Source organism: Mirounga angustirostris, unplaced genomic scaffold (genome assembly GCF_029215605.1).
Source record: "Mirounga angustirostris isolate CCGP_5_RB_7025 unplaced genomic scaffold, mMirAng1.0.hap1 SCAF_15, whole genome shotgun sequence".
Taxonomy (NCBI): Eukaryota; Metazoa; Chordata; class Mammalia; order Carnivora; family Phocidae; genus Mirounga; species Mirounga angustirostris.
Genome location: NW_026991723.1, coordinates 60,119,221 through 60,145,393, shown reverse-complemented (window position 1 = coordinate 60,145,393; position 26,173 = coordinate 60,119,221). Strand labels below are relative to the sequence as shown.

The window sequence follows — 26,173 nt, the reverse complement described above, 5'->3', positions numbered from 1 at the left end:
AGCTTTTATAATAAACTGGAAGTAAACATTAAAATAATTATTTTCTGTTAATAGTAAAACATGTTCACCAAAGAAAATGTAGAATACATAAAGAAGCAAATACACTATAGACATAGTGTATGTGAGTATTTTTCAAATTGGAATTAGAGGATTCTACTTTATATACTACTTTGTAATGTACTCTGTCCACTTCAAACAACATTTAATATATTTCTTCTATGATTGCTGTTAAAAAATGCAATAGTTGTCTGTCCAGTTTTTTGTTCTATAAATAACACTGATGAAATTCTTGAAGCCAAGTCCAAAACTCATATCTAGGTTTTTGAAAAAATGGTAGAGGTGATAGAGTTGGAGAGGAAATTCTCCCATGCTGTTTGGGGTTTTAAGAAAAGCCTTTAGAAGTGAAAATAAAGCCTGGCAAATGATCCAGGTCAGTGTTCTGGGAGGCAGAGACCTCCCTGGGAGTATGAGTTACCCCTGAAGCCTAGCCATAGGAGATCCCTTCTTGGATGACAGAGATTATAGAACTCATTCAATATGGTGATAAAGACCAAGGAGCAGTATATATTCCTAAAGATATTTCCTGAAGACTGGGCTGTTTTTAATAAAAAGATACTGACATAATTTGTAAGGTGATCATAGCTCCTGAAGGATTAAATTCTGAAGGGGAGGGGACAGAGCAGAAAACATTTTGGTTCTTTTGAGATCTAGAATACATTCTCTGAATTTGCTAACAGCTTAGCTTTCAAGTTTACTAACCCAAACTGGTTAGTAAACTGAAGTTTTTAGAGTAACTGAAGCAACTGTATGTAACTAAAATATGAGAAAAGGGATCACTCAGATTTGTGTAATGAGAGGTTATCCAACATGCTTGTGTCAGAGGCAATGTATTTTCTGGTTATTTTTAAGTTAGAGTTAATACTGTGTTTTTGCTTTTCAATTTGACCTGTTAGTTACAAATATATATGAAGAATGAGTTTGTACAAGGCTCAGAAGGATACAAAGATCCTCGTACAAGGCTCAGAAGGATACAAAGATCCTCCCACAAAGTGTCCTGTTAGGAGGCTACCATAAGGAAGAGAGAAACCCTCCACTCCCATACTCAGAGCAGGAGAGACGGGGTGGGAGCCACAAGTTGGAGCCACAGTGGGAACAAGTGCTACGGGGGCTTAGAGTAGGGCTAGGTTAGGACAGGCTGATCCTGCAAAACATGTAAAGTGTATTACTGAGTTGGGGAAAATCAGCACGATCAGAGGAGGCTGGAGAGAGTGCTACAACTTTGTGATGCCAGTTGAGTGAAAATTAAACTCTTGATATAACAATAATTATTTAATCGTTAAGCTATCTCTAAAGAGTAGGTATTTCACAAATAGGTATATAAAAGATGAATTAATACATCCAAAGCCATGTAGCTGAGGGCTAATTCCTTGTTATGTAAACTTTTTAGTCAACATATATCTGGGCTCTTCCTGTGAGCTAGGCACTATGGGAGATAGAAAAGAGCATAACATGTGGTCCCTGTTACTAGTAACTTACATCCTAGTGAAGATCCAAGATGTCAAGTACAGGCAAGTGTGTGCTATCGCCAGCCTCTGTTCTGCTCTGCAGTCAAGACACCTCCAGCAACTTTGCCTTCTGCAGCTCCTTAGGCTGTCCATTATCCACTGAGTTCTGAAGAATGTAGCCTTTTCTGGAAGAAACTCCTTTCTTCATTGCTTCAGGCCAGTTTTGAGTCTCAAAGTATGTGGACAGGATATCAAATACTGTTTGAAGGGTAAAAAAACACAGTGACCACAATGAGGAAAAAGAACTAGTAAAGGACTGATGAGGAAAAGGGTGTTCTGGAATAGTTCATTCAACAAGGCTACTCTGCACCACACACGGACCCGCTTGCCCACAAGGACCTCAGCCTACACAGAGAGATACGAACCTGTGAAGGGACAGTGCCACAACACCAAGAGGAAAACAGTACAATGGAGTCACCAAGGAGAGCCCCTAACATGGCTGAGAGGGGGAGGGAACAGCCGAGATGCCCCCGGACTGAACTGTGAAGGACAGATAGGAATTCACTGTTCAATGATGTGTTGAACACAGGGCATTTTAGGCCAAGGGAAAAATTTCAACGATCTTTAACATAGTTGGGATCTAAGAAGAAAATGAAAAATGCCTCTCAGAGGCCAGAGTACCTGTCACAAAGTGCACGCAGTAAAATCTGAGCACATCAGTCTCGGTGGGGGGGTGGGGGGCTGCTTCAAAGGGCCGTTTATACTTAAACACAATGCAAAGAAGTAGCACCAGAACTAACACATGGTAAGTGTGGGCCCTGTCAGCAGTACCTTGATTGATGGCCAGTATCTCTGAATGATAGTTCTTCTCATTCTGGCATCTGACCATGTATTCCTGGATCGGCAAGCGGGCTGTGTTGACAGAATGTTCTTGGGCTTTTTGAAATGTCACCTTCTGTGAATCACAGTTAAATATTTTTCTTTTAAAACTGACAAAGATACTCTCATTGTAATATGCATAACAAATTGTGAGAAACCCCATTTACCACCACTCCAATTTCCATCTGTAATTGTAATTAAATGATAAGTGTATTAAAAATCAGTGGCCTACGGTAGAACGGAAGAAACTTCAGATAATGAAGAGTACTTGTTCCACGTAAGAAATGGCTTGTGCAGCAAACATCTCACCTGGGAGTCATCTAGCCACTAGTTTCCATTTACAACCACTTACAACCAAGAACGAAGTAAGTCAAGACATCTGCAGCCACAATCTGCATCCAAAAGTTCAAGCAGTCTAATCAATCAGAGGAGAACACTCCTGACCCTAACTCAGTAAGACACAATTCTGGATATCTGGAGTTTTCAGCTTCTAGCCATTCAGCAGCAGCAAATTAAAGATAAGAGAGAGAGGATTCAAGTCAGATACACCACAAGCAACAAGACAACATTAAGGTGTGAGAGCACAGAGCCCAACTAAAAGGAAGGGCTCTGAAGACTGCAGAAAGGAGTCATAAGAACTCAACAAACCCCTGAGGCCATTGAGGATCGGAGTACAGTAACTAATATCCCTTTAAAGATGTCCCTGAGTCATGAACTGAAGGTTAAATTATATTTGCTACCTTGTAAGAAGCTCTGGAAAGATCACCTACCTACTTAGAATTTCAGGATTAAAGAGAAAGGTTTAGATTATTGGGATAATTAACATCCTTGGGTTTGGAAGGGGCCTCAATAGTTAACTATCCCATTCCAAACATCCATCCAATCTTGTCTATCCTCTATGGCCTCCTTCCCAAGTGGGCTCTGTCCTTAAGTGGACAATCCTTGTGACAAGGAGTTCCATGCATCCTGGGGAAACCTATTCCAATGTTGACAGTACGAGTTAAAAGGAAATTCTTGATAGCCAAATTTTCTGTTTTCCCTGAGCGTTCCACTCCTTTGTCCTAGTTCCATCCCCCCGGGGCCACACCAAGCAAGTAAAATGGCTCTTCCTCAAGAAGGCCGTTCAGGTAGGTACTCGACAGCAGTGATCATGCCCCGTGCACCCTGCCGGTAGTCTCAGTTCTGTCGCCTCTCTCTTGACTACAACTTAGTCTTGAGTCTCTTCGTCATTCAGGCCAAAGGTTTCTGAATTTGTTCGAGCTTGCTGATGTCCTTTCCTACAGCGCTATAACTGACTGGCCACCCTGAGTGCGGTGTAACCAACTGGAGCAGCATGAAGCAGGCCTAGCACCTCTGTTCTAATACTGGATTACCTGCTTCTCAAACTCACATGAGACACAATTCCAAGAGAGAACTTCCAAAATGTGTTAAGTGATGCAATTCAGAGAAGATAAAGGTACAGCTGCTCAAAAGACTTCTTTGAAGGATAACACTCCTTTGCATACAAGGTCTATTATTTTTTGGTCTACGTTTTTTTTTTTTTTAAGTCTATTCTTTTACAATCATTTTGACCTGGAGTACAAGAATTCCAAGTTAGCAAGAGACTTGGATGTTGCCCTGGAGGAGCTCACAGTCTAGTTTCTGTTCTCTGAACATTTAAAGATAAAACGATTCCCCTTGAAATGTGCTCAGCATATTTTCTGTGAGGCAGGCAAACTCTCCAGTAACAACCAAAAAGTTCTATACTTCTGGCAAATCATTATGCCAATTATTTTTCAATTTAAATACTGCTGGAGAGATAAAACAATGTGTTAAAACTGTATATCTGTTGATCATACACTGCTCACTGACCCTTTAGACTTTGCCTCAAAAAAGGGGCTGTCACTCTGCTGTGGGAGACTGCATTTGGCTATTGTTATGTCTTTTTAATATCTTTTAAACTGTAACAGCCCCCCTAACTATTTCTTTCACTACGCCAGCTTTTTTGGAAGTGTGGTCCAATTGTCTTGCAGAATGTCCCACATTCAGTTTCCTCATGATTAAATGTAGTTTAAACATCTTCCAGTAAGAATACTTCCCAAGTGAGATTCCATCACATCGGGACGCACATAATGTCACTACTGGTGATTCTAAGTTTGAACATTTGGTAAGATGATGACCTCCAGATCACTTCACCGTAATGGTGTATTTTTGCCTTTGTAATCTGTGGGATGATACTTTGAGACCACGTAAAGAGCCAGTTCCCCCACAACCTTCCGTTCAACCAATTCCCTGAAACCATGATTACCCTGGGAGTGACAAAATAATGATTTTTCAAATTCTGTTATGTATTTCTCATTTAATAGCTGGCATTCTTAGAATTACACCTCCACCCCCCACCTATTTTTTAGATTATCACTATTGAGTCATGGAACACTGACCTTTTTAGAATACGTGCAATTCAGTTAAGTATCATCTGTATTAAATATGTGTATATATCTCATACAGATATGAAAAAATATATAAAATACACATACATATATGAAAATATATATACATAATATACCCACAAACAAATACTTGTGTGATCACAGACTATATCAAGAAGGATACACAAGAAAACAGTGGTTGGGGCACTTGGGTGGCTGTCAGTTATTCGGCTCAGGTCATGATCTCAGGGTTCTGGGACTGAGTCCCACATCGGATGCCCTGCTGAGCAGGGAGCCTGCTTCTCACTCTCCCCCACCCCTACTCATGCTCTACCTCTCTCTCTCTCAAATAAATAAGTAAAATCTTAAAATATATATATATTAAAAAAAAATAAAACAGTGGTTGCCTCAGGTGGGAGACACTGCAGGACAAGGATAGGAGGGAGACTTATTCCTCACTGTAGTTCTTTTTATACACTTTAACTATTATATCATTATTTATTGTGTAGGCAATATGTTAATTAGTAATATAAACTAAACAATTATCTCAATAAAGTATATAATAGAAACATATTTCAAAACTCCAATTATTCCAATAAAATTTCAATTCAACACAAGAAATCTGGACAGTCCTATTGACATTGAGATTATGGGATAAGTCTTATGTCAGCAGGAAAGATGGCCTAAGAAGGAGCAAACTCCTCTTCCACAAAGAACAAATAGCTGGTAAGAATTGTGAGTCAATGCTTCGTTGGTTAAGATCAGAGTTACCCTTGCAGAACTGAAGAGAGGAGAAAAGAAAGGTGTTCAACACGGCTGTTTATGTAATTACCAAACATTCCCCATTCCAGAGTCCGATGGGACTGTCAGATCAGGGGATCGCTAACGCTGATGAGGACAGGGAGCTTTACAAGTGGAAGGGCCAACCTAGGCAGGATAGGCTCCTTCTTCCTATTCTCTTGAATTTTTAGGCCTTTTGCGTAAGATTATGATAGGGCAGCTGCCTCTGAAAGTAAGCCCCGCTTTTCAAAATATAGTTGTTAGGTCTAAAATGTACATTTACCTTCTGAATGCTTTCATCCACAAGTCCACCAAGGATGTAAACTTTGTTTAGATCAATATCTTCAAGAGCTAATGAAAAAATGAAGGCCATTGAGATTAATTCAGCTTTATAATTTCTAAATCCAAAGAAAGTAAAAGGAAAGAATTATTAATGATAAAAGTAGAAATTTAATGAAATGGAAAACCAAAAGGTAACAGATTTGCTCATTCTCTGAAGAGACAAAGCTCTGGCATGTCTAATCAAGAAAAAGGAGTCGATTCAAATCAACATTAGGATTCAGAAAGGAGACAAAATTAAAATAACAGAGGAATGTGAATTAGAAAAGAATACTAAGATCAACTTGATACCAAATTTGAAAATTATGTGAAATAATTAATTTTCTGGAAAATATAGCTATCTAACATTGATCCAAGAGGCCAAGGAAGGGAGCTGACTGGGGAAACTGGGGAAGATTGCCAGGTAGCTCACAAGGCCCAGCCGAGGCTGTAGACCCTCTATCTGCACCGCTGTGCACACACAGCAGCGAAAGCATAGTGATGTATCCACCCATAAGAGGTGTGCTATTAATGTTCATTCCTTTTTTTTTTTTTTTTGATACACCTTGGGTGGCTTTAACAAGTTCTGACACAGGGAATAATCAAACACAGGGCTAAGAACAAAGTGCTACATGAATCCATGCAGTAAAATACATACCGTGTTCTGAGTCAGGAGTCAGGTACACAAGGGTTTCCAGAGGAAATAAACTAAAGCAGTCTTCCTCTGTTATGTCTAGCTGAAAAATATAAATAATCCAATGTAGTGTGAACTAGGTTATGACTCAGCCCACACCGCAGCCACTAGTCACCAGGCATCTATTCTCTACTAGGCATGGCCCTATGTGCATCAAGGGGATACATGTCTGACCATCTGTTCTCAGAAAGTGCTCAGCTGGGGAGGGCAAGTAGAAAGGACAGACGTTCAACCCTACAAAATGAGACAGAGAGTAACAAGAGACCCTAACAGATGTACAGGAAGGCTGCCCCAGGACGACAGATGAGGGAGTGACAATACCAGGGACAGCCTTCTACTGAAGGGAATGCTGGAACTCAGCTTCTGAAAAGAGGTGAGATTGACTGACACATACAAAAGGAAGAAGCACTGAAAATGGGGAGAATAACCAAAGAAAGGCATGAAGATAGGAAAGCAAGGGAACTCTGTAGCCCCAAGAGTGGGTCTGTCGGGCTCACGTACAAGAATCATAAAACACCCATAGAGAAGAAAAGCTGGAAATGGTTGTATTATAGGACAGACTGTTAAGATGGTAACAGCAACCACAACTAATTGTGCAGGACCACACAGGGTACCTCTCATGCTCACTGCCTCTGTGGACCTCCCTAGGAAAGTTCACACCACCCAGGTCCAGCTACATCACACAAACATACAAGGCATTCTTAGTGGCACTTTTTAGGAAGTGATCTGGACTGCTGCCTCTATTATAATCACTACATTCATGAGCCCTTAGGGAAAGAGATAAAAAATAACTGAGTATTCCCTAAAACTCATCTTGAATCCACATTACTTCCATAAGGATTTTCTCTTCCCCCACAACTCAGGTTCCCTAATCCTGCACTACTGTGAACACGAAAGGAGTCATGGCATTTCCCCAAACCATTACTGGAGTATACAGTCTAGCATACAATACACAAGGTACAAAATACAGTCCTAGAGACTGGTAATATTAGTTTGCCAATGCGGTAGAAGGATGAAAGTTTGGAAATATAAGAACTGAGAGGTTCTAAAGTTTTTTAGATTGCAATAGTGAAAATAATTCACATATTTTTATATCAAAACTATGAAGTAGTTAAAAAAAATTACTATTACCACACAACCTACTTTTCAAAGGACACTTCAAATAATATGCACAATAGGGCTTACCAGGTAACTAGAAAATCCATCATTCATCCTCAAACACTCTTCGTACAGGGGACTGTCTGTTGTGAATCCAGTGAGGTAGATCCAAAATGGCCTGTTGGCTTTTTTATTTGAACCATACAACCTTCGGATCTGTGCAGCCAGTCTACTTAATTCCTTCAAAGAAATTAGGACAGCTTAGATTGGAAACATGCCCACTCTTTCTAAATTCATTATCAACAAACGGTTACTCAGTAAGTTCACTGAATGCTACTCCGGGAAATCTCATGAACTAGAATGGCCCCTTTTATTGCAGGAGCTAGTATGTGTTATGTGTGTGCACGTGTGTTACACCCCATGGCACACACCTCATAGATCAAAGTTAAGGTAATGATACTAGCCTGGAAATAGTGAGTTAATGGAAAGACTGAGCACTCTCCCTCCTTCTGGATCTGCTGTTATGTATCTAATAAGGTATATGGAATTGTTCTTTTAGCTCATATCTAAAATCTTACCATATGATATTTACTATTCACTTTTAAAAAGTTAGATTACTATACAGACATTTTTTTTTATACTCATCAAATAAACTTAGCACCTTCTCCCTAACTCTAGAGATGGACTAGGGTCAGAAGTTTTAACTTTCCATCCTAATTCAGAGACAAACCCCTAAAGAAAGGTAGTTTCACAATCTGGCCTGATTTGGTTCAGGAGAGAAAAAACACTTTGGGTTTGATTTAATCTGATATCTCAATATAAACAGTAGAAAATTCTTGGTTGACCTTTTCAGAGGGCTATACTTAAGAGGTTCCATGTAAGAACCCCAGATCTTCAGTCCTCCTAATCTCTCTGAAAAACATGCAAACGGTAGCACATATAACAGAGATGTTGGCAAACAGAAAAATCCATTTTGTGGTGTAAGGCCTAAAATGAAGGCCTACTACCGTGTGTTGCCTAGACATCTGGTGAAACCAGGTGGGCCCTGAAAAACCCAAGGGCAAGTTCTCCCAATTCTGCTCCCTTGGGTAAGGTCCCCTAGCTAAACAATTCTTTCTTTCAAAGGAACCAAGCATAGTTCCTGCTTATCCCTGAGTAGTGGGTTTCGATTCCCTGCTAGCCCACAGAGTTATTCCCAGCAAATCAATCACATCTTCCTGCAGGAGCCAAGGGGTACTCCACCCTCGTGACACTACAAAGCCTGCCTCCCACAGCCCCTGGTTGTTCATTCTGTTCCCGAGTGTAACCCCATATGGCCCTGCCTAGCATGCAGTGTCATCCTCCCCCTGCGCTGAGCACTGGTGACTAATAAACTGCTATCACTCTTATCTGTCCAATGTCAGGTGTGTACTCTTCAGCTATCCCTAGAACCCTAGGGTGGAATCCCTCCTTCACAATAGGGTGAATGGAAAACGATTAAAACACATATGTTGCAGGAAGCCGTCCCACCAGGAACTCTCTCCCAACATGCAACCAGGCAAGTAGTCCTCTTCCTGGTAGAAAGCCAGATTTCATCTCTGGAGAACTGAACATGAAAGGCCCCATCTAGACTGCAGACACCATAAACGCAGAGGCAACGGTGTGGGGCTCAAAACAGAAGATAAGATAAAACTTTGCAAACTAAACCAGAGGATATCTATTCTCTTCCTGATTCTTAACAATAGCCATCTTGGAATTGAGTAGCCACATGTAAAAAAACTAAACTTTTGCTGGTTTACTATGGAATTACAGAGGCTGGAACTGGTCATACTCTTTGTCAAAGCTGCTCCCTTCTGGGGGCGCCTGGGTGGCTCAGTCTTATTAAGCATCTGCCTTCGGCTCAGGTCATGATCCCAGGGTCCTGGGATTGAGCCCCACATCGGGCTCCCTGCTCCGTGGGAAGCCTGCTTCTCCCTCTCCCACTCCCCCTGCTTGTGTTCCCTCTCTCGCTGTGTCTCTGTCAAATAAATAAATAAAATCTTAAAAAAAAAAAAAAAAAAAAAAAGCTGCTCCCTTCTGGACCTCCCTCATATGAGCAGGAATTCGGAGCTTAATGGATGCCCTACCTTCTTAGACATGTGGTGGGTCATACTCAGATCAATACAGAGTCTTGGTCCTGAGTGTTTGGCTTCCAAAAGTCTCTCCTTGGTTAAGGATCTCAGAAAACGTTTGCTGTGCTGGGGGCAGATGCCTAGAGTAGAAATATCAGAAAGAAATAAAAGTGGGAAAACAGAGGAATACATTCAGTAAGAAACAAATCCCCCCAGCCAAGTGAGTACTTTTTGCATATAAAGAAAAGCTTGAAACTCATACAAGGTATTCATTCATTTGGGGACAGCAGAGTGGTGTGGAGTGTGGGCTCTGGAGCACATTGCTAGGTCTAAATCAAGAGTTCAGCCCATTCATTTATTACTATATGATCTTGGGCATGTTATTCAATTTCTGAGCCTCAGTCTCTTTACTTACAAAATGGGGATAATAAAAGCACCTACCCTTTAGGGTAATGCATGTAAAATTCTTAGCAATGAACCTAGCACATAACACTGAATAAATGTTAGCTGCTAATTTCATCATTCCTTCTACTTCTGAGCTTATAAACACACATGTGCCCTAGATATGTGAAGCCTTAAATTTTGCTTTCACTGATACTTTGATTTCCAACAAAATAGAACAATAGGTTCTACCCCCAAGATGTTTGTTTTTACTTAAAAACAACATTCCTACTCTCCTAGGAACATGCAGATACCAGTCTGCTAAGACATAAATATGATTATGCCAGCAATCTGATGTATTGTTACCTGAATTTTCTACACGATTGGCCTTTCTTCTTTCTTTTTCTTGCTTTCTTTTGCTCTTCTTTGCTGCAACTATCTTTTCCCAGTGTCTCTGTTTTCTTTGGACATTTTTCTTATGTTATCCAGAAAACAAAATTGAGAACTTCATAAGCACCAAAATGGAAAACGAATATTCGAAAGTTACTTATTTTTTTAAATCAGATTTAAAATTAGGAGAGAAAAAGAATATTAGTGTCAAAAAAAAGACTGGATTATGTTCAGAGAAAGCAGAGCCCCAAGAAAGAGATGTGAGGTGCCCAAAATAAATGTATCAGGGACAGGGCCTACAGCAGAGTTTAGATTTCCTGACCCTTCTGAGGTGTATCAAAAATTCCTCTTGAACTTGATTTACTCTTCTTATGACTCAAGTGGAACCGAAACCTGTAACCAGTTAGCAGGAAATTCATCCAATTTTGGAACACACCAAACTCATTCCTAGTCTTTTTGTTACTAGGACCTACCCTTATACAAGGGGTCTCTGGGACAAAGCATCATCCCAGAGCCCACGGCCGGGCAACTCTCTGCACTTACTGAGCACCACATTGCACTCCCTGTGGGCAGCGTCTCTCCCTCCCGATGCTCGCATTCCACATCGATCTGTAGAAGCCGGAAGCTTTCAGAGATGCTATCTTCTCCTGTGTCCTCTAGGATGACCTCTTGCTCCTGTAGCACACGTGAGTCTGTTTTCCGAGCACTCTCTTCCAATTTCCAGTCCATGTGCTTAGTCTTCTGTCCCTTTCATCCAGGTTAGAGAAAGGCACAATGATGTGAGACGTTACATTATTTCCCTTACAGAGCTATTTCCCTATGTGCAAATGTCAAATAGTGTTACTGTGTTGCCGAAGGAGTAAAAGTGTGGAAATATTAACACAGATTTATTGAAAGGAGAAAAGCATCTGTGTCTTCCAGAGAAATGGGTCAGCACAGAAACCTTTCAGTACTAAGGAGGCTAAATCCACTTCTTAGAAGACAAACACAACTCCTGACAACTCCAAGCAATCACGAGTTAGTCACTGCTGCAGTGACCCAAGTAATCAGGTCATTTATTGTGCTCTTCAAAATGCATGCAGTAGTTGAGGGTGGCGCAGAAATGACAAAAGCCACCTCTTCCATTATGTTTCAGTTTATATTCAAAACTAGTCCTCTAGCAAACATTTACTGAGCACCTACTATACGCACAGTCCAATACTAGAAGTATCCTAGGAGAATAAGAGCTAGTCAAAAACTATGGTAAAGAGCTACCCAAAATCAACCAAGAATTCTTCTAGGTTGCTGGAGATTTTTCACAATTTGTTTTTCCAGACTACGTATTCCCTCTCCCAACTCAGTTAAGTCTCACTGCAGCTGAAAGGCACAGTCACCACCGCCGCGACTATTAATGACTATTAATATCCATCAGAAGCGCTGAGGTAGGAAAATGTGGAGAACGACTGCTAAGGCACACTTAACCAATGCCATAGTTTCGAAGTGTTGTTGCAAATCCCTGGGAAGGTTGTGAGTAAAAAATGTTCTAGTCTATAGCTAAGTGTCACAGACACAGAACGATACGTCCACTGCTTCTGGCTGCTCCTCTGAGTCCAGTGAGCTGCCACCGTCTTTGGAGAAGTCTGTCTTTGCAAAAGCAAATCTATGTAATACGACGATCCATGCAGATGAAAAAAAATAAAGACCTATTTATAATGACAAGTAATGATCCTCACTCCAACCCCTCCCACCTCTAGTGGCAACCTGTTAACCAGGTGTTTTTAGTTCATTTGGTAATTGACTCCTGAACCTGAAATCATATGCTTTCCATTACTTCTTGAATCATCACCTTGGAATTTTATCAACTCCCTATGAAACACTAAAATTCAAATCACCTCTTATTTTTTATTTTTCTGTTAGTTACACTGACCTTTAAAATGTTTTTGAGGTATAATTTACATATAGTAAAATGCAAAGATTTTAAGGGTATAGCTCAGTAATGTGTGTGAAGGTTAAATATACCAGTTCAATGAATTTTTGACAAAAGCACAGGGCCTGTCTTACTCATACCCTCATCAAGATATGGAACATTTCCATCACTCTAGAAAGTTCCTTGCCTTCTGCACTTTCCAAGTCAATCTCCATCCCATTCCCACAACCAGCCAAAAGCAACCGTTGTCTTTTTCTATAACCATAGATTAACTGTGCCTATTATAAAACATTATATATATGGATTCAACCAGTGATGTTGACATTTTCCCCCTCAACATGTTTCGAGATTCATCCATGTTGCTTCATGTATTAGTAAGTTTATTCCTTTTAATTACTGAGAATTCCATTGTTTGTATCACAATTTGTTTATTCTCCTGTTGATGGACACTGGAGATTTTTTCCAGTCTGGGACTATTATGAATAAAGCTGCTATGAACATTCTCTTACAAGTGTTTTTGTGGATGTATATTCTCGTATCTGTTGGCTAAGTACCTAACAGTAAAGTTGATGGGGCATAGGATAGTTGCCTATTTAACTCATAAAAGACTGTCTTCAGTTTCCCAAGGTAACTGCACCATTTCACAGTGCTGTCAGCAATGAAGGAGACTTCAGATGCTCTGCATCATCACCAACATTTGCTGTTGTTAGAGTTCTTAATCTAAGCCATTCTTGTGCAGTGGAACCTAGTTGTGTTTTAATTTGCATTTTTTTTAAGGTTTTATTTATTTATCTGAGAGAGAGAATGGGAGACAGAGAGCATGAGAGGGGGAGGGTCAGAGGGAGAAGCAGACTCCCTGCCGAGCAAGGAGCCCGATGCGGGACTCGATCCAGGGACTCCAGGATCATGACCTGAGCCGAAGGCAGTTGCTTAACCGACTGAGCCACCCAGGCACCCCTGCATTTTTTTATTGTTAGTGATATTGAGCACTTTTTCCGGCAATTTATTGGTCATTCATAATATATCTTTGTAAGATTTCTGACCAAGTCTTTTGCTCATTTTTAAATTATCTTTTTATTAATGAGCTGTGGAAGTTTAACATATTTCTAGATACAAGTCCTTTTTCAGACATGTGTATTGAGAATATTTTCTCCCAGTCTGTGGCCTGCCTATTCATTTTCTTAACATTGCTTTTTTGTTGAGCAGAAATTTTAAATTTTAATCGTCTAACTTATCATTCTTTTCTTTATAGTTAATGCTTTCTGTGACCTCTAAGAAATCTTTGCCTACCCTAAAAGCACAGATATTCTATGTTCCTTTCTAGAAGCTTTATAATTTTGGCTTTTACCTTTAGGCCTATAATCCACCTTAAATTCATTTCTCTCAAGGATAACAGTCTTGTCCTGCCTATTGTCCAATGCCTGAAAACAGTTTCTTCATATAATCTGTCTAATTTTACAGCTTTTTTTTATCGTAGGAAGGTAAGTCCAATACCCATACCTCTGTCCTGACAATTATCAGAAGATATCTTTACTATGTTTAAGAATATCTTTAAACTTCTACTTCTTGTTCAACAATTTCAGGGTTAGGCTCCGAACATAAAACACCCTTATCTTTCCCTCTATCTCTCTTCTTCCTTCAGTGTTCCAATTTTGGTAAGCTGAAGCTTTAATTTCAATGTTCAAGACAGATTCTACGTTGTGTCATCAAAATTAATCCTTTTGGGCTTTGTCTATCCCCTTGGTTGTTTCTAAAATTTGTAAATCAATAAACGGCATTTATATTAACTATAAATATTACCCACTACAGAGCTGAGTAGTGTCCGAAGATTATATTTTGTTCTCTAATGTGGTTTTTTGGTTTTTATTTGAGAGAGAGAGAGAGACAGTGCATGTGCACACACATGTGTGCAGGGGGAGGGCAGAGGGAGAGGGAGAGATTCTCCACTGAGCAAGGAACTCGACCTCAGGACCCTGAGATCATGACCTGAGCTGAAACCAAGGGTCGGATGCTAAACCAACAGCCACCCAGGCCCCCCTGTTCTCTAATGTTTTGACCGATGTTCATAGCAAACATTTTTAGTGTTGAGCTCATACTGTTTTCTTGTACTCCATCAAATGCTCAAAATCAGGCCAAATTTTAGTTTTGTTTTTCATTTAGACATAATAGGCTGTTGTAGTGGAAACAGCAGTCTTAGGATTTAGCCATGCTTCTCAGCTTCCTACCTGTGAGTAGTGGGGATAATAGCCTAAACTGTTAACTCTTTGTCACAGATTCTATGAGATGGGATAATACTACATCCCAGGACTGTTGCAAGAACGAGACATATGTCATTTACCTGACATGGAACAACCACTCATGAAATACAGGTTCTTCAAACCCCTCCAGTGTTGTTTTTTTAGTTTTTCTAAAAAGGTAAGCTTCTGAGCAGTTTTGGATATTTATCACATATCATGTGAACAACATATGACCACTAGATATATTCCTGAAGATGGCCAAGTAAATTACATTCTAGATTTTCAAAGTTATAGATTAGAAATTTGTGTTCAACAACAACAACAAAAAAAGAAATTTGTGTTCATTTTCTTACATAAGCTAAAGCTTACTTTTGCTCAATAATCCCTTAATACTCAGTACAAATTTTAATATATTTATACCATTGACTATGTCCTTATGAATTTATGGCATACACAAAATTTAGTAGTGTATATTATTTCTAGAGAAATGAGGAAAATACCAAGTTATTCTTAGATGTTTCAGAAGTGCTGCACTGTTCACATATGAAAAGCGATGTTGATTATAAATACCTTTTTTAAGACAGCCAGACCTGTTATGACCATTCCTTTAGATGACTGAACAAATCTTACTGTGCCTTTTTTCTACATTTTTCTACATTTAGGCATTCAAAAAAAGAACAAATGAAAACTTTACGATAAACTGGCCCAATACCTAACAACCTCATTTTATTAGGGTAAGAAAACAGATCAATTTGTTAAATGGATGCCAGTTTGTTAACAGCCATGTGCTTTCCCTTCTCTCTACTCCACAGCATTTTGTATTCTGTTTGTCCATTCATTCAGTCAATAAATATTCATTGAGCTCCTCCTCTCTGTCAGACCCTTTTGGGGAATGACTGGGAGGCAATGAATGTAGATGTCCCATTGGAGAAGTCTGGCTGGGAAGGAGAAAAGAGAGCTAGGGTTGGAGTAGCTGGAGGGGCTGCAGAGTTTTCCACTATTGTTTAGAAAACTGGAAGGTCTATGTTCGTGTTTTCTCTCCTACCAAACTGAATTCCTTTGCGGGAGGGACTGTGTACTTACATTTGCATAAATACTGTAACAGCTCACAATATAGGACCTTGCAAACAGCAGTGTTTGAATAAATGTTTGTTGAACTAAACTGAATTTTACCACTAGCGCCCCCATTCCCTTCTTCCTACTCCCCTCTTTGTATCTCACATCTCTCCAAGTTCCTATAGTCCCTGAGGATGTTTTTCAGGAACCCGGGATACAGCAATATTGAAAATCATATGAAGGCAATTCCAACCACTACCAAAAGAGTCTGAGATATAGCAGACTGGGCAGGGACCACATCTTTTTCATCTTTGCATCTTTAGTGGCCAGCACAAGGGTTGGCACAAAATGGAAGCTCAGTAAATACTGAATAGAAGCTTGCCACCTATTGATCCTCAGAAAGCTACCGTGAAATTAGGCATCACAGAAGAACAAATCTTTTTAATCTGTGTGAGACGTTATCTATGCCCAGATTTAGCATTTCATTTCTTCATTAAAAAGTGTTTTCTGGGGGCATCTGGATGGCTGTCAGTTGAGCGCCCAAGTCTTGATTTCAGCTCGGGTCATAATCATAGGGTCCTGGGATTGAGCCCTGTTGTCAGGCTCAGCACGGAGTCTGCTTGGGATTTGCTCCCTCTGCCCCTCCCCTCTGTTTGTGTGTGTGTACTCTCGCTCAGAAACATAAATAAATCTTAAACAAAGAAAAAAAAATGTGTTTCTGAACCTCTGTTACAGGCCCAGTACTGAGTGCTGGGTTATTCAATTAATTACTAATCATATAACAAACAGTTACTAAGCACCCAATATAATAGGACATGCTGAGGATTTGAGACTGATGTCCATTCTGCCGTTACAGGGGTCCAATTATCTGACTCAGCCTTGCATGATAGCTGGTCTGCCTGTTTCCCCACTACATTATAAGCCCTTCCAGGGAAAAGAGGATAAAGAATTCAGGTGCACACCCCCAGTACCCAGTACTGAGCCTTGCAGAATAAAAGCATCTTAAATGTTTGATAATTATGTTACCCTTCTGCTCAGAACTATGCAGTATTCTCCATTTCACTTATAGCACATAACTGAAATCCTTACAATGGCCTATACTGATCATTAAGGTCTACCTCCCCCACCAAGTGTCCTCTGCACTTTCTGGTCTACTTGCTGCTCCTAACATACCAAGGATATTCCCACCTCGGGGCCTTTGCCCTTGCTGTCATTTCTACCTCCAGTGCTCTTCCCCTAGATAATTATATGACTACCTGTCTCATTCTATTCTGATTTTCACTATCCAACATGGTACATGTTTTACTTACTTTTTATCTGAACTTCCCCATTCCTATATTCCACCTGCTTAAATGCAAGTGTTCTGTCTGCTTTGTCCACTACCCTATATGCCTAGAAAAGGGCTTGGTACACAACAGACACTCAATAAATACTTGCTGACTTAATAAATTCTCCACTCCCCCACCGCCCACCTCTGAGTTGACAGAGGCCTCCGATGTTTTCTAACCTAAGTCCCACCTGATGAGCATATCCCTGGGCGCTAAGTGATGGGCCAGTCTGTTTGCACTCTTCTCTCATTTTCTAAAATTTAGTCCACCGAAGCTGGCTCCAGTCCTCTGGCACCTTCAGCACTAGAACACGCAGACCCCAAGCCTGAGAGTACCCCGCCCGTGGGCCACGCCTGGCCCACCGGCTGCTAGTGTGAGGGGAGGCAGCAAGGGAAAGCACAAGAAGGTGGAGGACACGAGGCCACACGACGGTTGAGAGCCGCTTCCCGGCGTCTGCCCAGCCCACGAACGAGGCGGCAGTCCCAAGCCAGACCCCTCCAGCTCTAGGCCGGCCCCACAACGAGCCCCGGGCGTACCTGAACCCCTCCACTCAAACAGCCTCGGCGGCGCACACCAGGCCCCGCCTCCGGAACAACTTCCGGTTCCTGCCCCCCCTCTCCGAATGGCATTCTGGGAGTCGTAGTTCTCAGCCTGGCATCTCGGCGAGCAGGGGCCAGTGGGAGGCTTTGCCTTCCACCCACGCTGGCACCACCGAGGTGCGTACCGCACAGGTATTGCCTCGCCTGTCTGAGCCTGTTTCTATGCCCAGATTTAGCATTTCATTTCTTCATTAAAAAGTGTTTTCTGGGGGCATCTGGATGGCTGTCAGTTGAGCGCCCAAGTCTTGATTTCAGCTCGAGCAGGGGCCAGTGGGAGGCTTGAAATGGAGATTACAATCCCAGCCGCTTGCCGACCTCACAAGGCTGTGGCAGGCAACGGGGGGGCTTGATGGCTGTCAAGGGCTGGTCATTGTGAAACTGGGCTGAAACCCGTCTTGAACCACCCCTCATCTCACAGCCTGGGGGCCTCCCCTACAAGCAGCAGAGCCCAGGAGCCGACATAGCCTTCCCTGAGCACGCAGCTGCCCTCACCACCACCTGGCTCTCCAGGCAGACAACAGGGATATCCGGGCTTGGACCCTTAACGAATGAGTCTAGCCTCTGACCATTCTCCTTTATCCAACTCACCTTACAGATCCACGGAAAAAGCGAGGCTCAGAGACCTGAAGAGACTGTTCCAAGCTTCGGCCTGATAAAAACTATCAGCCACTCTTCACTCTTCCCTTTATTCCTGTAATCGCAGGGGTCTCACCCTTTCAGAGAGAGCCTAGCATGAATGAGCCGGAAATATCTCCCGCCCAAGAAACCACAGCCCTGTTGGATCCCTCCCTGACCCCACACTTTTTCCCTCTCTGGACTCTTCTTTCGACAGCTCCTGCAGCACCTCCACCCTGCCCCTAGTCCTTCAGTCCCATCCTTTATCTGCTACTGGAGCAATTTTTAAATGCTAAAAGTAAACATTCTTTATCTCCCAGAAGGCTTTTCCTAAAACCCAGCGCTAACCTCTCTTCTCAGCTCAGAAGCTGGTCCTGGCTTCCCACTCAGCAGGGCTTGCAAAGTGGGTGAAACGGTCTTCAGTGGCTCCCACCACACCTACCAGTCCCTGCACTTTGCACTCAGCCAAACTGGATACCTTTCCTCTCTCCCAGCCACTGCTCTAGTGTCTCTTCACCTTTGAATGAGCTCATGGCCATCCCCACAGAAAAGTCCTCAGAACTGCTCCTCCCACCCCTCCTACCCTGCACCCCCACCCCCCCAACTCCCACCACGCAGCGGACCTCCCTTTGCCAGATGATTATGTCTCCTCTATTTCAAACCCTAGTGGCTTCCCATTGTACTTGGATATACCTTCCCAAGGCCTTCCTGGCCTGGTTCCTGGCTGCCCCACCAACCTCACCTATCACTCTTCCTCTGGATTGCTGTGTTCCAGTCACACCTGTCTTCTTGAAATGCTTCAAATATACCAAAGACCTTTGCAGATACTCTTCCCATTCCTCTCACTTTTTCCATGGCTGGCTCCTTCTTATCCTTTAGGCTTCAGCTTAAACCTTCCCTCTTCAGAGAGGCCTTTACTGATCACCCAGGTAAGATAAGTTCATCCCATCCCCATCTTGGCACTCTTCATTTCTTTCTAACAGTAATCTTTTTTCTGTGTCTTTCCTACTAATTTTAAGTTCCTGAGGGAGCATCTATCATGTTGATGGTTTGATTCCCAGTGCCACTGCACAGGAAAGATTTGTTGACAGAACCACCAAATGAGTGATCTTTCTCCTTTCTTAACACATCCAAAACTTACCTTCCTATCTACCAAATCCAGGACAGGATGCTCAGTAGCTACTCAATAAATACTTCTTGACATAGTTCTAATTAATGCTGCCTCCTACAGGAAGCCTTCCATGATCACTACTCTGTGCCCAACTCCAAAATGACTTCTCTCCTTTGAGCTCTCATTGCACCTTATCTGTCCTCTTTGGTCACCCTGAGCAGACAATGCCTTATATTATAGGTCTCTATCTCTACAAGTCATCTTATCTCTTAGACCAGGAGCTCTTGAAGACAGGATTCTTATATCCATAATCCTGCATCAGGCATCACTTGGGATGGGTGTAACAAATGTTTGTATAAAGAAATGAATCAGCCAATGTGATGGTGAGTGGAAAAAGGATGGAAAAGTGCAAATGTCTGCTAGTTTCTTAGTCATTAAACAACTGACTCTTGCATTGCATCCCATTCTGCCTATTTCATGTAGGGGGCTGTGTATCTCAAAGAAAGTGCTAAACAGGACCCCATCCCTCATTGTAGCTTCTCAACAATGAGGGATTTCCTGGAACTTCTGGAACTTAGTACTCCTCATGGGAACTGCAGAGCAACCTACTAACTCCATGCAGTAGCAATCCAAGAGAGTTAATGGATTTGAGGTGGGGGAGGAAGCAAAGAAAGACAGAAGTAAACATCTGAGTGACTGTGCCAGAGGCTTCACAGTCTTCTTCCTGCCTTCATGATTATTTCTCACAATAATGCTGAATGTGTATTACATAACAATCTCTAGTTTAGGGTGTTGTCCCATTGATAAGAAAATATATTCAAGGTATCTAAGGCATCTGGCACACTGTAGGTCCTCACTAAATGAGACTAGTAATAATTCCTTTTGTCAGTTGGGGAAACTGAGGCCCAGAGAAGTGCCTATAAGAACACTGCCAGGATTCAAGCCCTGGTTGAGTTGAAGTCCTGAGCTCCTTCCTTCAACTTTCGAACATATAGATTATGCAGCTCTTCACAGAGCTTTCTGCTGGTAAAAGTGTTCATGTACTGTTTAACATCATATTTTTATTTCAGTGTCCTATTGTTCCTACTTTTCATGGCCACAAAAGCACTTCAAATCTATGTTCAAGAGCCTTATTTAAATTTTATTCAAACTATTGTGTGGAAAGAAACAAGCCTCTAAGAAAATAAATCTTTTCCTGGCACAAGGACTGGTTAAAAGGTTAGTTAACAAGTAACTGGTAACAAGGGGTTTTAGAAGGGGTCTTTTCCCAAAATATGGCTTTCCTCCGATTGCCAAGACCTTAGGTACATAACACTCTCATTCTGCCCCCTGCTTTTTCTGGGTGGAGAGGAATTAAGGGGCCAGTGCAGACCCACAACTGATCAGGAGTACCAGAGGGACAAAAGGACCCTTTGAATGAGCTCTAGTAGCCCCAGGTGAGCGTCTAAGCCAGCTTTGGCCTGGACAGAGAAGCCAGGGGAAAAAGACATCCCAAGGGTATCTTGAAACCAGTTTTCCTGGAGTCTGAAAACAAAATGTAGGAAATGGTTTCACACTAGGAGAGGTACCCATAAAGTCCAAGGGTTATTCCTGACTTTTACTGAGTATTTACTAAATTATTTACTATATTTCTACACTGCAAAGCAGGAACTCTTAATATTTAGAGAGAAAACCAAAGCACGGAGGGGTTAAGTAGCTTGTCCGGTGTCCCACTAAGATTAACAGGGATTAACTGGCTCAACTGGGATTAGTGAGAAAGGTACTAAATATATTTCTTTTGCTCTAATATTACTCTTAAAAAGGCAAATCTAATTCAGGGCTTTAATGTTTGCAGTTTTAGACATGTACAACAGAAAAAGGGTACAATATTCTGGTGTGCAGTCAATTTCCGAGGAAGCCCAGGGCATACACTCCTGGATGTGGGTCACCGTGCGACTAAGGACTTACTGCCACCTAGTGGCAACCTATGCTTGTCATAGCGAGGGGGCCAAGAATTACCAGGCCTGTGCCGCAAACCAAAACTTATGAAGGTAGAATCTATCAAATCTGACATGTATTCACTCCTATTTGTGAAGGTTATTGCCAAATCAGTGTGATATTAGCAGTCAAGACCATTTTTCAGTGACCCCCCACCTTCCTCCCTCATCCTTGTCATCTTGGGACAGTTTGTGAGTTCCTCTTGCTTCCACAACCCCAGGGTGAATTCCTAGTCCATACGGTTTACTGAAGGCAATCTACTTATCTGTATCCCCCCTGAGGGTCTGTGAGCACCCTGACCAGGGGCAGGGACTTGTCTTATTCATCTTTATATCCTAAGTGCCTACACACGGCCTGACCCAGAGGAGGTCCCTAGTGAATGTTTGTTGAATGAATACAAGTAAGTGCTTTTGACCCAAACTTATCACCACTCTGTATGATTCAGGCCAGGATGAAGCAGCAGTTTATTTGAATACTCTAGTAAACATTTTGGAGGGGTGGGCGGAGGAATGGAGGGGCTTCTCAGGACAGTGTCCAGGGCAGGGCAGGAGCCTGGGCCAGCAGCCCGTTCACAGGGCAGCAGATGCCCGGAACTTCTGGGTCAAACAGAACACGGCAGCCGTGAGGGCCGTGCACTGACGGGCCAAGAGTTTCACACTCAGGTTGTGGTAGCCTCTCTCACAGGCCAGCCTAGCAGCCTCCACGAACTGGTGGTAGGTGTACACCACATCTCTCAGGTTCCCAGCCGCCTCCCTGTGCCGGCCCGAGCAGCGGCCGCAGTCTGTGAACTGGAAGCACAGGCCGGCCAGCTGGACCAGGTGCTGGAAGGTGTCCCGCACGGCGCCCTGCATCTCTTCAGGGGACTGGTCCATTCTGATCACATGTTGACAGCTTGACAGGAGCTTCTGGGAACCCATGCAGAGGCGGCTCCGGCTTTCTGAAAAGTGCCAGGTGCACTTCTCCGGGGGGTGTCTCTTCCCACCCCCCCAGGAAGCCTCTAGAATATCTTGTAATTCCAGTAAGCTCTCTGTGAGTTGGACGAAGCCCTCTGGGCTGCTGGCTGGGGCAGCTTTCAGCTGTCTCAGAGCCCTGGAGCAGTACTCTGGCCAGATGTGGCTACTCCTCGACAGGGGCTCGGCGCTGCAGCTGTGGGCCCGGGCAGGCCTCCAGGGCAGGGCCAGCTGGCTGCCTGCAGAGGGCGGTGAGGTGAGTGGGGCCGTGGGGCGTGCCTCCAAGTTCCTGTCTTCTTCCTCTGCGTCTGGCTGCAGGCCCCGGAAGCACGTGGCGTAGGAGAACTGGCAGCTGCACGGCTCCATCCCAATCCTAGGGGCCACCGTCTCATTTGTACCCATGAACCCCAAAGACGTGGCCATCCTGAGGCTGGCAGAAACTTTAGGATGACTTTCTGGGGCAAAGCACAGGAAAGACTTCTCAGCAGAAAGGCAGATGCTAGGGCTTTTGCCTTTGTTTTCTGACAGTGAGCAATGGTTTGAACCTTCTAAGTGGGGCTCCTTTTGGGGACATGCTAGTGGCTTTGGCAAAGAAGGACCTGGATTAAAAGAGATCTGCTGTGGAGGGTCCCTAGAGGCTGTATCTTCCCCCATCACATGGTTGAGTGGCTCAGCCTTGACCCCCTCCAGAGGGAAGACTGATGGAATGGTCTGGTCCCCAAGCAAGAAATCAGGGTCTGAATCCAGCTCTTCCAATAGTTTTTGCTCTGGGGCCAGGCCGGCTTGGCTTGGGGTTTCTCTGCTTTGTCCTTTGGGGCCCGTGGGGGAATGTGGCAGGATCTGCTCAGTTCCTGTTATAGGAGACTTCAAGGAGAGCGAGGCTATTATTCCACCAGCTGGGGCACTGATACCTGTAGTCTGTGGCACAGCATTCCACAGGCCACTCCTGGAGTCACCTGAATCTTGCCCAGATTCATCACGAAATAAACTGGTGCCATTTTTGTTTGCAACTTCTCCGTCATGTCCCAGAGAGAGCTGTCCTTGTTGCTCCTCCTCTGTAGGAAAGGCAGCCATCTTCTTTGCTGAATTTATTCCACATTCACCACTTCTAGGCCTGATTGGAAGAGACAACGGAGGCTGTGTGCGCTTGGGGGCAGTTTCTTGCAGAGGATTTGTAGACAAAGATCCCAGCCCTGTTTCCAACTGGACTCCTCCCAGCTCTACAGTGGCTGCTTGAGAGGCATTATGCAGCCCTGGGCTGAGGGGCAGGCAGCCTCTATCTGGGTTTGGGTCAGTACTGGGGAGGGAGGAGGTGCTGTCCCCAAGCTCGAGGGTGAGTTCTTTGGGGGCACTGCCAACCGAGTGTTGAAATGGAGACAAGGTTTGGGAAGGCTCTGCCTGAGCATTATCTGGACCAGGTGAGCCTGGACTGGAACGGTGAGGGGTACTTGCCGGGGAACTGGCAACAGTGGCAGTCGGGGGGGCATCCCCAGAACTCTCTTTATGGTTGAGGTCAATCCGGAGGCGAATAGCAGAAATAGAAGACACTCGAGAGTCGATGACTGACTTGGTTTCCATGGTCTCGGGCTCCATCTCCATGACCCGGGAGGCTGGGGTTTTGCTCTTGGTCTTCCTCAAGGGACCCAGCAGCCCCAGGGCCTTGGTCTCTAGGAGGCCAGGCTCACCCTGCATGTCCTGCAGAGAGGACACAGTTGGGGAGGATGCACCGAGGGCCAGATAGGGCTCCCTGTTGTAGTAGCACACATCGTCCACACTCTCCAGGGAGGCTGAGGGCACCAGGGGAAATGAGACTTGACAGGTGTAGTCAGTCCGTAGGAAAGACCTTCTTTTCCTCAGGGTCTTGGCATACTTCTTCACCCCTCCCCTTCTGCTTGGTTCCCTTCCATCTGGCCCAGGATTCAGGCTATCCTCAGGGGTGCAAGTGCTAAACTTATTCTTCAAGCTTGTGGCACTGAGCTCTGCAGCAGGAACAGCTCTGGGCCCTGAGAATCAACAAAGGAAAGAGTACACGAAATGAAGAAAAACAAAGAGACTAAGAGAACTTGGGCTCAGGACTCAGGGTTGCCTGGGTTCAAATCCTGACTGAGCCGGGTCACCTTGGGCATGCTAATTCTTGACCTCCTCAATTTGCTCATCTAATAAATGGGAATAATAGTTTTTGATTCTTGGTTGCCCACAACCCATTTTATTGTCTTTTGGTCACAGTACCAAATGAAATGAAAATCAGTACCAAAATGAAAATGAGACGAATGAAATCTCCCCCAATGGTTACAGTCTGTTGGAACTCTTCATGATTGTGCCCTATCCACAATCAGTCAAGTAGCCAGATTTATGCCCTAGAAAGTCAGCCACAAATTTCCTAGATTGTCACACTTGAACACATAGCTTTAAAATAATAATAATAAGGGGCGCCTGGGAGCGCGGTCGGTTAAGTGTCTGACTTTTGGTTTTGGTTCAGGTCATGATCTCAGGATCATGAGCTTGAGCCCCACATCAGGCGCTCTCTCTGTAGAATAAATAAATCTTTAAAAAATAATAATAATAATAAGCAGCAGAGCCCATCCTTTGCAGCCACAGTCTCCTGATAATACGATGAGGAATCCTGTCACACAGTCTCTGGGCCTGGTTTAAACCAGCTCTTCACATTTGCTAGCAATTCTATAACTATCTGACATCTTTCCAACACTCTTTCTTTGGGCTTATGTCGACCCAAGTCAGTCATACCTGTGGTAGTGGGCAGCCCTGCACTCCCGCGCAGGTTCAGTGAACTGGTGCATATCAAGCTCCCAGAACAAGGTCTGTGTCTACCAGGAGGTCAGTGACAGGAGCTGCTACCACCCCTGTTCTTATTGCCACCATAGGCATGAGGACGGAGGGAGCTTTCTCTTGACAAAAAGTGTCACGACTCCAGGCACCTGGATGGTTCAGTTGGTTAGACGTCTGACTCTTGGTTTCGGCTTGGGTCGTGGTCTCGGGGTCATGGGATCGAGCCCCATGCCGGGCTCTGCACTCAGCACAGAGTCAGCTTGTCCCTCTCCCTCTGTTCCTCCCCCTGCATACATGCTCTCCCTCTCAAATAAATAAAATCTTAAAAAAAAAAAAAAGTGTCACGACTCAGTCGCAGGTATGAGGGGTTTTGTGCATGCCAGGATGGACCTTTCTGAGTGGAGAGGCACTTTGTGAAGAAGTCCAGGGAATCAGGCAGAAGGAATCAGGATCATAACCCAGCACTTGAGAATCTGAGGGACTCAGACCCGTTGTTTCCAATTTGGCTATACCTCATTAAAAACCTTATCATCTCCTAGGCTGCTCCTCAGGCCTCCTCAATCAGAACCTTGGAGGCCACCACCTAAGAAGCTGTCGTATTTAAACCTGGTCCCTTGGGTGATTCTGATGCCCACCCATGTTTCGGTCTCTGTTGCGCCCCCATCTTGACCCCTGCACAATGGCCGGACCAGCAAGGCAAAGCTGAGGGCATGGATGGCAGTTGGCTGGATTCTTTGGAGAACAGTGCAAACTTGCTCTAAGTTTCTCCTTCTCTAGGGGTATGGTCCATTAATGAACTCAGGGTAGATGGTGGAGAGTTCATTCATTCATTTAGCAAAATTGCCAGGCACTATGTGCTGGGCACATAGGGCTGAGTGTGAAATACACAGCTCCTACACTCTAAGGAATTCTTGGGTTTTTAGTGAGGAAGAGAAACATCAACACAAAAATCACACAAATAGACAATTATAGGCAATGCTAAGGACTAGGCAGGAAGCCCCCAGGAGGCTATGAAAACATAGCCCTAGTCTTGGCAGTCCGGGTCCATGTTTCGGGGGAAGTGA

General features: G+C 43.5%; 2 protein-coding genes across 4 annotated transcripts in view; both read right to left on the bottom strand.

Annotated features, from left to right (window-relative positions):
- Positions 1–99: 99 nt before the first annotated feature.
- TRMT10B (tRNA methyltransferase 10B) lies at positions 100–17,674 on the bottom strand. Of its 3 annotated transcripts, none has more exons than XM_045882711.3 (9): positions 17,607–17,674; positions 11,087–11,290; positions 10,520–10,628; positions 9,788–9,912; positions 7,770–7,922; positions 6,549–6,627; positions 5,856–5,923; positions 2,337–2,460; positions 100–1,763 (listed from the first exon to the last, which is right to left on the bottom strand). In XM_045882711.3, exons 2-9 carry the CDS (start codon positions 11,270–11,272, stop codon positions 1,609–1,611), a joined length of 999 nt encoding a protein of 332 aa, XP_045738667.1. In that variant the 5' UTR covers positions 11,273–11,290; positions 17,607–17,674; the 3' UTR covers positions 100–1,608. The 3 variants fall into 3 exon arrangements, with proteins under 3 accessions (XP_045738667.1, XP_045738668.1, XP_064435282.1); XM_045882712.3 differs by having other exon boundaries at positions 11,087–11,284; positions 17,607–17,649; XM_064579212.1 differs by lacking the exon at positions 17,607–17,674 and adding an exon at positions 17,261–17,532.
- Positions 17,675–21,819: 4,145 nt separating this feature from the next.
- FRMPD1 (FERM and PDZ domain containing 1) overlaps positions 21,820–26,173 on the bottom strand; it is an 88,532-nt gene continuing 84,178 nt past the window's right edge. Inside the window, exon 16 of the mRNA XM_045882710.3 lies at positions 21,820–24,325. Coding sequence (XP_045738666.1) covers positions 21,942–24,325 — 2,384 coding nt within the window. The 3' untranslated portion in view covers positions 21,820–21,941. The remainder of the gene's footprint in view (positions 24,326–26,173) is intronic.

Bases quoted from the DNA above. Each gene is read 5' to 3' on its own strand.
- TRMT10B (XM_064579212.1), bottom strand. From the start codon at position 17,320: ATGAGAGAAGAGTGCAAACAGACTGGCCCATCACTTAGCGCCCAGGGA. The intron at 11,291-17,260 runs GTGGGACTTAGG...CCTGGATGAAAG, and splicing joins CCCAGGGATATGCTCATCAG to GGACAGAAGACTAAGCACAT. The intron at 9,913-10,519 runs GTAACAATACAT...TTTCTACTCTAG, and splicing joins CAATCGTGTAGAAAATTCAG to GCATCTGCCCCCAGCACAGC.